At 38.0% G+C, this 12,319-nt stretch overlaps 1 protein-coding gene across 7 annotated transcripts in view; it reads left to right on the top strand.

Moving 5' to 3' along the window:
• Positions 1-12,319, top strand: part of LOC127632189 (elastin-like) — a 90,159-nt gene that overhangs the window by 58,512 nt on the left and 19,328 nt on the right. For all 7 annotated transcript variants that reach the window (XM_052110788.1, XM_052110787.1, XM_052110785.1 and 4 more), the window contains 17 exons: positions 67-108; positions 555-623; positions 796-828; positions 1,000-1,077; positions 1,173-1,205; positions 1,417-1,518; positions 4,115-4,147; positions 4,232-4,294; positions 6,952-7,020; positions 8,439-8,471; positions 8,600-8,683; positions 8,862-8,894; positions 9,213-9,296; positions 9,382-9,414; positions 9,552-9,686; positions 9,800-9,841; positions 12,221-12,247. In XM_052110788.1, the coding sequence (XP_051966748.1) occupies positions 67-108; positions 555-623; positions 796-828; positions 1,000-1,077; positions 1,173-1,205; positions 1,417-1,518; positions 4,115-4,147; positions 4,232-4,294; positions 6,952-7,020; positions 8,439-8,471; positions 8,600-8,683; positions 8,862-8,894; positions 9,213-9,296; positions 9,382-9,414; positions 9,552-9,686; positions 9,800-9,841; positions 12,221-12,247 (993 nt within the window). The remainder of the gene's footprint in view (positions 1-66; positions 109-554; positions 624-795; positions 829-999; positions 1,078-1,172; positions 1,206-1,416; positions 1,519-4,114; positions 4,148-4,231; positions 4,295-6,951; positions 7,021-8,438; positions 8,472-8,599; positions 8,684-8,861; positions 8,895-9,212; positions 9,297-9,381; positions 9,415-9,551; positions 9,687-9,799; positions 9,842-12,220; positions 12,248-12,319) is intronic.

The raw sequence follows: 12,319 nt of genomic DNA, 5'->3' as shown, positions 1-12,319 counted from the left end.
AACTTGTTAATTCCAATTCCAATGGTCCAAGATGCCTTCTAATAAATTGTCCTTTAAATCTCCCAGGGATTGTTGCAGCAGGTGGAGCAGGTGCACTATACCCAAGAGGTGAGTGGAAATAAACAACTAAAAGAACTAAGTGTTGGGGGTGTACAAGGAGCTAGTGAGATTGTTCCTGTGGGAGTGACTGAAGGTAAGATGATTAAGATATCCCATTGCCCAATTAATTACTAATGACTGCGCAATTGCAATGAGTTTGGAAAGCAGTCATGTCCACATTTGTGCACTTTTTGTGTATATTTCTGGCCTAATGCTGAACCCATAATGCAGCACTAAACAAATTTCACTTTACTAAACAAATAAATAAATACATAAAGGAATTAAGGTTTTTTTGAAGTGTTGAGCGAAGTTCTTCTTCCATTGTTTGTTGTTTTCATTACTTTGCCTACACTTGTATAATAATACAAAACATGTTTACCAATGACTGTCATTCGTTTTCTGTATCATTCTTATATCACGCTGTGTTTATTGTCATATTGTTGTTTTTTGTCCAGGTGGTGGGCCGGTCGGTGGCGTAGTGGGAGGAGTTGGTGGAATTCCTGGAACAGCACCAGGGGCTGGAGGTGAGATTTATACCACCCGAATTGTACATTTGATGAAACTTGACATGCATGTCACAAAATAAAAATGTTGGCAACATTAAAGTTTTTATCTGTTGGAACAAGCCATAGGTTATAATGACTCAATATTGTCTCAAAATGTGTACCTTAAGTAACAAATCCCTGTTTTGTTTAGTGTATCCAGGTGGAGTGAAGCCTCCCAAATATGGTATGAGTAAAATCTTGTTATCTTATCAGCTCTTATTAGTCTTTATTAGCCACTCAAACCACTAAATATGAATCACAAGTACAGTAGTGGAGCACTTGGCATAGTTGGTGCTAAGTGAAAAGTACAGGACATGATAATAATAGCTTGACACTGCTTATATCTTGTGTGTAGGAGTACCAGGAGGGGCAGGTGTTATCCCAGGCTATGGTTCAGTTACTGGGATTGGAGGACTTCCTGGAGGGACTGGAGGTAGGCTATATGCTTAATCTCAAATAGAGATAATTTCACAAATATTGTACCTCAGTGAAGGTCTCATGTTTAGTAACCGTGATGAATGTTTTCAGGAATAGGAGCTGGTGTCAAACCTCCTAAATATGGTATGGATTAGACTATTTTCTAAAACATTCTTTTAAGAACAATATCAATTTGTTGATATGCCAGCATGACATTCATGCTGGCATAAATTTTGTAACAGAACATTGTTGTATTGATATCATCATCTCGACCAAATTTGTTTTATTTACAAATATGAATGGAATTGTTGATAAAAGTACTGTTCAATGAAAGGTTATGCCATTGTGTCCTTAGGAGTGCCTGGAGGTGCAGGGGTCCCAGGAGGGGTTCCTGGAGGAGTTCCAGGTGGAGTACCAGGAGGAGTTCCTGGTGGAGTGCCAATAACTGGTGGAGGAGGTATCACTGCTTCATTCTAATTAGCATTATATGTAATGAAATGTAAAGAGCAATAGAGTTATCCAGTATGTTAGACATTTTAAAGCCAAGGTTTGAAATATTGAATCAGGATCAAAGTAAATGTATTGTTTCTGAAAGTCAAAAAGGAGATTGTGTTCTCAACCCATTTTACTTCTACAATCGAATGTATTTCTGACTGATACTGGATATTCAAAGGGGGAGAGAAAAAAATAGGATGGACTCTCAGGATTTTATCCATTAAGGATTTATTAGGATTGTGAAAAGTCACTGTTACATACCAGAATAGAGCCATGTGTTAAGAGTAGAGCTGTCAAAATTAAAGCGTTACCGCATGCAATTAATTTAAAATGTTTAATACGTTCATTTTTCTTCAACGTGATTATCGCATTTACCAATTTACTCATTAGTTTCTGACATTTTATAAGATTCAAATGATTTATTGGCAACCTATGGGGACTAGTTCTTTCATTTAGTCAACCTCCCACTTAGACTTTGGGAAATGTTTAATGTTACTTGAATTGGTGCTATTTTAGTCCATTTATGAGGCAGATTCACTAAACAGTCACAGCACTTTGCGCAAGGTATTCCCGTACAAATGCCTGCATCTTTTTCACTAACTACCCGCAACCTATTTTATCAAGTGCAATTGTAACGCAGTTCAATGGAAAGGATGAGAGAACCAGCTTGACAACATAAATAATATTTGAATGATTAACTTAAACAAAAGACAAACACACACACATGTCGGACATGCCCGTAAACGATCCCTCTCTCTCGCACCACTGTCCGCAATCGGCCTTTATCCCTCTAGGAGGCATAATTAGCCTGATAAGGGACCGGGTGTGTATGATCACGACCCGGCCCCGCCCTCCGCCCTGTCACAGCAATCAGTACTGAAATTGCACTGCGTCTTGAGTATTTAAATTATGTCATTGCCATTCCATTCCACACATACACACCTCCTTTCTCTGTAAATTAAAGTAGGCGGTTAAATGAATTTTATATTAAAGAGATGTGTGTGAACATTTTCAACCTGTCATATTAGCAGTAATTCATCAAATAATAATAAAATTATGGAGAAGAGCATTATTACTGGACACGTATCCAGATGTGTGGTTTAGTCAAGCGCATTTTTGCCATGTTTTAGAAATGATTTACAGTAGGTGTCTGGATCAGAGTGATGATGTGCAGTACCGGCAGGGTGTGTCTACGCCATCCTCTGCTATGTAGTGCTCAGAATCGGCCTGCAAGATCAGAACTGCGCATGCAAATCAGCAGTGATTTTGTGGGCACCATTGCACTGTTGCCTGATCTGCATTATTACTTTAGGTCAGGGGCTTTCAAAGTGTTAAACAGTAAGCCGCCCCACACAAAATCTACAAGACTACCTACCTTTATTTGTGATAAAGTCAGATCACATGAGCCAGTCTCCATCTCTATATAATCAAACACAAACACATGAAGACACGTCCACCCAATATCATGTTGAAAATTTTTATTCCACATTTTTGGATTTTCTGCGTCCTAGATAAACGTGTGCAGTTCTGTTTTCCACTGTGGTGACAGAAGACGTAAGTTGCAACAGATGTTCTTTGTTGACCGTTTATGTCATTTGATTTGCTCATGTCTCTTTAGCATTCATCAGAATATGCCAAATGGCTAGTTGATTCCTCAAAATCCGGTTTGTTTCTTCATCGCAATAACACTCCTACAGACGCAGAATAATTGGATGAATGAACAAAGGCAGAGCTATATGGCTTTATAATAGAGTCATGAATGCATATGACCGGTTTTGAGTGTACACACACTCTCTGAAGGAGAGCAGGACGATTTCATAGAGCAGCGTGTAGTAGTAAATCTGCATGCAAGTGGAGAGATTCGCGCTCAGGCAACCGGTACAGATACGCTCTCGCATGATATTCGTGCGTTCATGACATTTAACAGAATTATAATGCCATAGAGCTACTGTCTATTAAGACAATTATTTTCATTTATCTTCACAATATATTTTTGTTGTATTTATTTATTTATCTTTTGATTTTACTTGGTGAATTTATCATAATTCTCCGAGCCTCCCCTGACATGCCCTGGTGCCCCCCTGGGGAGGTGCACTACAGTCACAAAGGGGGCACTTGTAGGCCCATTTAAATAATAAAATAGCAAATGGGACACGCTACAGTCTCATGGACTTCTCAGACATGAGCGAGTGAATTCAATGCAAGTCCACATCCAGTGTGCCGATTGGTACTGGGTCAATGTGTCCACAATGTGAGACATCTATAAACATTTTTCATTGTTCTCATATCCACTATAAAGATCACTATAAAGAGGAACTAAATACTTTTTGACAGAAAAATAAGTAAATCTAAAGTAAAATTGAAGCACTTTAAAAATCTGAAGTTAAGCACTAGTTTAGAGGGGTTAAAAAATTATTGTTGGAGACTGCCGGACTGGAATGTCATATCAGATGTGGAGCAATTCATTACAGTTTGCAATAATGTGTAGGAGAAAGTAAATAGGGTAAATTTGATTTCATGATGACTTTCAGCTAATCAGTTCATATCTTGTATTTAAGGGTATCCTGGTGGTGCTAAGGCTCTTAAATATGGTATGTGTATTAGCTGATTATTTACAAAAAGTAGAGTTTAAGGGCTTTGAATGTTTTGCTACAAATAAATTATTCTTTGTCCAGGTTTTGGTGGTGGAGCTGGTGTACCAGGTGGAGTGCCTGGTGCTGTGCCCGGACTGGGACCTGGTAAGCATAAATACCTCTCACTGAGCAGTAATAGAGACTCTTTTGACGACAATGGCTGCCTATACTGTGAATAAATGCATATTTTGAAGGGGTCAAGAAATAGTTGATATTAAGACATATAAGAGGTAAATGTATTATAAAAACATATTGCACATTTCAGAACTCAAATCTTCCCTAGTGTTAAAAGAGCATTTATAGTTTCCACCTATTTAAAATGTCTCGTTTTGAAAACTGTGTTTGTTGCATCATGAGACATTGCTCAGTTGTATTTACATGCCCCACATGTGTCATAGCACCCTTGGTCCCGCCCACTGGTGGTCAGTTTGTATTGTAAACAGAGAGGGAGAGAGGGACAGGTGTGACCAATTATTCCTGAACACCAAAGGGAAACCATCTGGAATTCGTTTTTTTGTTTTGCATATAACATGCATTATACAGACATCTTTGACCATTATCATGTTTATCACGCCACTTTTAAAAGATGTGGTGTCACGTTACAATTCAATTACATTCTAAAATTGAGATGCCGATCAGTTTCAATCAGCTGTTCTGCTTGCTGTTTTTGTGCCCATGACATTTATCAATGTGCACTGATCCGGGGACAGCAGCTCTCAAGTCAAAACAGTACATTGAGTCACTCACTACAGTTTGTGAGTCAAGAGTACACTGATCCGGGGGACAGCAGAACTGCTGATGAGCATGCATGAACCGAGGACTTGAATGAGTGGGCGAAACGTTTCAGTTCAGAGATGTAAATGAATTTGACTATTGAGTACTGTGCATGTAGATTATATTTGAAGTTGTTCTGAGCTAGATCATGGTTTCTGTAAAAAGTGTGAGTTTATTAAGACTAGTTGAATCACTTCATATGCTTCGAAATGTAGAATATCCACATTTGTATATCAGTGTCAGTATTGGGTGCTTTAGGTGCAAAACTTTAGTGTAGGATGTATTGTAAGGTCACTGAATGAAACGCTAATGACAATAAACTCCCTTATTATGATCATTTAAAAGATTTAAATATATAATATTTAATAATCAGCAATATGTGCTCACATATGGCTTTATTGAATGTGTTTGAGCGTGTATTCTATGATGCTGGGCTATTAGCATTATGTACAGTGACATCACTATGTGATGACATAAAAGATACAGTGAATCAGTTGAAATGAACCATACGAAAGAACCGTTTTGTGGAAAAGAATCGGACTTCCCATCACTAACGGTTGAATTTGGGGGCTGCACAATGTTAGCCACTCAGAACAGTGAGTGTTTACATTTAAGTTTAAAGGCGACACTGAGGCCAAACCCGAGCGTTTCAGACAGAGGACAACATTGTAAAAACAATAACGATGTAAAATAACGGTAAATGCAAACGTTTACCATAAACTGAAATAACAGTTTTAGACCGTGAAGTGAATAAAAATGTTTAGACTGCAAAATGAAATGTTTTAATTTTTCATGTTTTAATATTCATTTAAAATAGCGTGTTAACACTAAGTTGAAATGACATGTTTAAACTATAAAATGAAATTATTTGTTTTGACTGTTCATTTAGAAAAATAAACATTTGTAGACCATTAATTAAAAAAATTGGTTTTGACTGTAAACAGAAAGAACATTGTTAAACCGTTGATTAAGAAATTAGAAGATATAAGAATATAGATATAAGACATTTTCACTGTAAATATTGTGCTTCGCCAACAAATTTATTTCCATTTTTTAACCCTAAGAGTTAAAGTAGGTTTACTCTACCATGCATTTAAACTCATTTAGATTTAGACTTATAAACTTTTCATTTCAGGAACTTTTAAACTCAAGCTTGAGACTACACCACAGTGGAAACCCCTAAAACCTAACATTACAGAAACTCTTCTAAATCTCAACATTACAGATCATTAAATACTTACAAATCTCCCCCTTTATTCATCTTGCACCAAAACATTGCTCTTAATTTTAACATTTACTCTCTCCATCACGTCTCATGCAAAGCATGCTGGGAAAGAAAATCCACAGGGAAATGCCTAAGCTTGTAACACAGTAATATATTAAGCTTGCTGCTTTGAATTGGCTCTACTCTTTGCTTCGGGGGCTATGGGACTGGGGACTGTAGGATGAAAAAAAAAATCAAGATTCTTGTTAAATTTCTTTGACAACATAAAACAATTTTCGTAGTGTCAACATATTCCTTGAAAAAGATTGGACTTTAAATGTTTGGAAATGTAGCTCATGCTCAGTTTATTAGAACAGTAACACAGCATTTTTGTCTCATAAATACATGGCTTTGCTCATATTAAGCTTGCTGCTTTGAATTGGATCTACTCTTTGTTTCGGGGGCTATGGGACTGGGGCCAGACACCCATGTACAGTAAGAAAACCCCCTTGGAATTACGCTCAGGTGCAATGAATTGTTAAGCTGTGTAAAGGCCATACCTCCAAATTCAGCAGATATATCAGGAGGAATAACCGAGGCTTGAGGTTTGGAAATAGATGGCTTATATTTCTGTACTGAAAAATATTCAGTTTTCCATTTACAGACAAGACCTCTTTTGAAGAATAAAGGTGGCTGTATGGCATTTCAAAGCAGAGACGTGTGTTGGAACATTTGGTTTAATGTTAATAACATGTTCTTCCATATGTCCAATGGCTGTCATTAGGTTTGGGCGGAGTTGCCAGAGTCCCAGGTGGTGTAGGAACAGGAGCAGGAACGGGATATCCCATTGGAGGTGAAGTTATTACATTTTCATTTTTTAGGGGAATTTGCGAATGTGAAACTAAGTATGAGGTTGAAGAATCAGTTGCTGTTTTAAATGCAAGCATTAGTGCTTTGACCTGGATGCTGGCAGCAACTAGCAGTCAGAGAAACAAGACAAAGAGAGGTGTAATGTGTGCTCTCTTTAGTTAATTGAAGACCAAATGCTGTGCCATTTTCTGGATCATTTGCTGAATTAATCTGCATCTAGAATTTAATTGTGCATTGTGCATGCAGGAAGACTGGCTGAAAAGTCTGCACAAGGAGTTACATTGTGTCTTACATTTACATTTATGCATTTGGCAGATGCTTTTATCCAAAGCAACTTACAGTGCAATTATTACAGGGACAATCTCCCCGGAGCAACCTGGAGTTAAGTTCCTTACTCAAGGACACAATGGTGGTGGCCATGGGGTTAGAACCTGTGACCTTCTGATTAACAGCCCTGTGCTTTAGCCACTACACTAAGATCGGAAGGGTATGATCCTCCAGATGATGTAGAGCACAAATCTGCATGACCTGGCAGTCTTTGCAATGTGGTCTGGAAAGTTAAGTAGGCCATCAAACACTACCTTTAGTTCCTGCCTGACTTGGATGCCGTTACTTTTGATGAGCTGTTCATGTAGCCACAGTGGGATTGTCTGACAGGGCTAAGAAGTTGAGCTGCATGTCATCAGCATAGCAGTGGAAGGAATGTGATGTGGCAGGGGAGAATAGGTGATGTTGTGTATATTGTGAAGAGAAAGGGGCCAAATACTGAACCTTGAGGTATCCCAGAGACTAGTTGATGTGACTTAAAAATCTCTCCCCTCCAAGATACTCTGGAGGATCTACATGAAAGGTAGGACTCGAACCAGTGGAGTGCAGGAAGATCTGGTGATTTAATATGTTGAAGGCTGCAGAGTGATACCTTTTGGAATCTGATCTGGAAGCAGCTCTCATCAGCTGTAAGGCTTCAGTGACAAATACAGTAGCTATTGTTGTCTCACAGGTTGTTCTGTGATAGGGAATATGAGACCTGTTTAAAAAACAGCTTGTTGAACAGTTTTCGCCATGAATAGTAGAAGAGACACTGGTGTGTCAGAATCTTTTCTACCAGTATAAGGATGAATGTAGCATACCTGTGTCTGCTTGAATGTGTTGGGGAAAGTGCTAGTAAGGACTGATGTGTTGAGGTCTGTGAGTGCAGTTGGAAGTGTAGGAGAGCTAGCCTGTAAAAATGAGAATAGGGTAAATTGGGGAGGTGGCTGAATAAAGATGAAATATCTCACTCATTGTAAGAGGAGAAGAAGAGGAGATCTATTTTTCTCACCTCTGTATCTCTAGATGAAATCAGCATAGAATTATGCAAAATATTTACATGATGTAAATGTATATTTAATATTTTCACAGGATATGGGACTGGGGCAAAACCACCTAAATATGGTAAAAGGCTTTTTAATTTTAATACACATATATCTCAGTTACTGTCATGTTGTGAGTAGAACGTGTTGACAAAAATACTCTCTTAATGGAATCAAAGTTCATTTATGACACAAACCATCCATGAGCAGGTGTTCCTGGTGGTGTACCTGGAGGAGTACCTGGTAGTGTTCCTGGAGGTTTTCCTGGTGGCGTTCCTGGTGGAGTACCTGGAGGTCTCTATTCATTTTAATAACCAGACAGCTGCCAGTCTATTCATTCGTGTTCTAATCTTAAAGTTAATCATAATTCAAATGAACTGAGTTCTGCTAATCACCGAGTGGCATGTATTATATAACAAGAACATGGAGCTGGTATAAAAAGATTGATTTTCTAAAATTTATTTCATTTCAGGTTACCCTGCAGGAGTTAAACCACCTAAATATGGTGAGAGACATTACCTATATGCTTGTTTAAATTCACTTTACATACATTTTATAAATATTTTGGTAGTTGACAAAACATCAAAATTGCAAAATGAAAACAAATGACAAAATGTATGTTTATAGGAAAGAAATCTATTCTTTGCCGACCATCAACTTATGAAACTAATGACATTTCTCTTGTCGTGTCAACTGCCCATGTATTTTTCAACTAATTCAAATAACTAAATTGATATTTCACTAAATGACAAGACAAGTTTGTTGCAGATTAAAAGAGATATTAATAGGTACAGATTTGAATTATGAAATGGTTTATTTGCAGGAGTCGCAGGGATACTCCCTGGAGCAGGGGGTGTAGTAGTGCCTGGAACTGGGACTGGATTGGTACCAGGAGCTGGGGTTGGAGGTAACTGACTGAACTGACCAATGAACAGGTCACTGTTAATGTATAATGGACTAGCAATGAATAAGACTGATTGAAATGTTTGCAGGATATCCTGGTGGTGTCAAACCTCCGAAAACAGGTATGCTAATTCATATAGCTTCATTTACCACTAAGCATGGAGCTCCAACCATACTTTTGTTTACATGTCTTTTGCCTAGAATTTTTATCATGTTATGCAATAATAATGCTATTACCTAATGCACTGATGTGTGCTAGGTGCTGGGATCACTGGAACCGGTGTAGCAGTTCCTGGTGCAACACCTGGTGGTGATGTGGTGATCGTACCGGGTGGGACAGGGATTGGTGTTCCTGGTGGTACAAGGGTTCCAGTTGAACCAAGTGGGAAACCAGGTACAATAAACAGCTTTACTGATGGATGCAGTATCTCCACCAATTGGCAAAAGCCATAAAGCACATGTTTTATTGTACTTGAGTTGAAGACTAAAAATGTGTTAACTTCACAGCAAAGCTTCCAACCTTGGCCCCAGTGGAGACTGCTATATCAGGTAAAATGACTGCTGATTATATATGATAAATTGGTGACCTTGATGCATGGTTGCATTTTAGTTTACTTGCTATTAAACAGTCGGTGCCACTTGTAGTTCAAATGCCAAAGAGCATCACTCTGGATCACTTCATCAGTTACTGTTTTTGGGGTACTCAAAAAATGTGTGAATTGGAAGCGAATTGGATGTCTCTTTATGGCTTTATTTACCATTTATATGTGACAGGGGTGATAGCCAGCATCTTTTACCACTGAGCTACCCAGACCCCCAAATTTGAATGATATCTTAATTTACCGGCAGTATCATCTGTAACAGTACCGCCGCTCCCTATAAGCAGACTACACAGTCTGTGTCAGGCACCAACTCCCTAGGAGGGCAACATCTACCCTTACTCGCATGTTATACGTTATTCAAGGACCCGAAAGCACTTGTGGAACACAGTTCCCCCCCGGTCACGCTCATATCACGCAAACCACCCCCTTCCCCCCGTCCACCTGGAACTCTGCGTAGGGCATCAATTTGGCCAGTAATTTGGCCCTGGTGGACCCTGATCTGTAATCAGCATTTCAAAGACGACTATGACGTGCATTCCCCAATAACGGTAGAGCGACATCAGTAGGAACGGCCATTAACAACCTCACAGTACAGAGACTAGTGATACAAAGCGCCTGGGCTTAAGTGCATCGTCCCGTGAAACACAACTTTCGTTCCCTGGTGGACCAGTAAAATCTGTTCACCTTGACAACCAGGAATTGGGTAAAGCTGGGCAATCAGATTAGATCTTGTGATTTTGAAAAAGCCTGTGCCAAACAGTAATTAAGTGCAATATGCATCAAACGGTTCAACAGTCTGTGGCCTACTAATTAAATTCACATGGCCATGGCAACATTTTTGCAAACCAAAATTACGGGCTTTATTACATGTTTGGCTGTAGTTTCCCAGTGAATTGTCCAGCAGGAGGGAGCAGAAAAACGAGTGAAATGGTGTCGTGATCAGACAGGGTTTTTAAGGTGAATTTTAGACAGATGTTTTAATAAGTAAAACGTATCTCCCTAACATAAAACTTCAGCCTAAACGTAAACAATGGTGTCCAAAAAGATAAATGAGCAAATGAACAAAGCAGAAATCCTTATCCTTAAACAACATCTAACTAATAGTGTTTTATGCATGAAAAGAATATTTTCTGAAGCACCTACGTCATTATTTGTTGCTTCTTTGGCACTTTCGTTTCGAGCATCCTTGGAGGGCTCGAGCTTGGGTTTCCAAGCACATAAAGGCAGCATAAAAGTTATCCATATGACTCGAGTGGTTAAATTAATATCTTCAGAAGTGATATTATAGGTGAGGGTGAGAAACAGAAAAATATTTAAGTCCTTTTTTAATGAAAATCTACACTTTCAGTGTCACATTCTGGTGTGGAAGTCACTGGAATTCACCTACTGGTCAAAGGAGTATATTTACTGTAAAAAGAACTTAAATGTTGCTCTGTTTCTCACTCACACCTGTCATATCACTTCAGGAGATATGGATTTAAACGGAGTCTTATGAATTACTTCTATGTTTCCTTTATGTGTTTTTTGGACCTTCTGAGTTCTAGTCACCATTCATTTGCATTATATGGACCAACAGAGCTGAAATATTCTTCTGAAAATCATCAATGATATGGAAATAAACAATATACTCTTCTAAAATCATTTTTTGCATTGTCTTATCAATTCTTCATTCATCTGCAACAATAATGCACTGTATTTTAATTATTTATTTATCTTATATTTTTAATTATTTAAATCTAATTATATGCAATTGTTTAATTATGATTTTTGTTTGAGGGACTTTTTTGGCAAATATTGACATGCGATTAATTTTATTTAATTAATTGGCATATCATGTAATTAATATGACTACAAATGTTAATCAATTGACAGACTTAGTTTTCATTTGATTAATCAGATTTTCTTTTTTAATTTTTGATGGATAAGTTTTAGGAATTGGTGCCATTTGTGACCTGATATTTCAGGATTTATTTGTATAATTTCTTTTGAAAATGTGACTGCTTTCAGGGAATCATATTTTCCCACATCAGGCCCAACCACCATATAGCTAAAGGGTGACCACCATAGGGGGTCTAAATAGAATACATAGACTGTGAAAGTATGATATTTCTATTTAAATAGACGCGAGGTTAGAATAATTTTTTTCCGCCTGATCAACCCATTAAAATGTTATGGTTAAATGTGACGTTAAAGTTCAATATCCTGTTAATTGTATGAGTAGTAAGTATTGGGGATTTTTTTTCATTAAAAAACTTGTATTATAACTTGTGTGCCTGTCTGTGTGCACTCATCTATGTTTGTGTTCATGGCATGTTTTGTTATTCAGGTGGTGGGCAAAGAGTTCCTGCAGCTGGTGAGTTTATACACAGTATGATTTAAAACGAGTATCCTGCAATATTAAGTATGAATCAGCTGACACATGTTC

Source organism: Xyrauchen texanus, chromosome 38 (assembly GCF_025860055.1).
Source record: "Xyrauchen texanus isolate HMW12.3.18 chromosome 38, RBS_HiC_50CHRs, whole genome shotgun sequence".
Taxonomy (NCBI): Eukaryota; Metazoa; Chordata; class Actinopteri; order Cypriniformes; family Catostomidae; genus Xyrauchen; species Xyrauchen texanus.
This window is presented reverse-complemented; position numbering and strand designations above follow the sequence as displayed.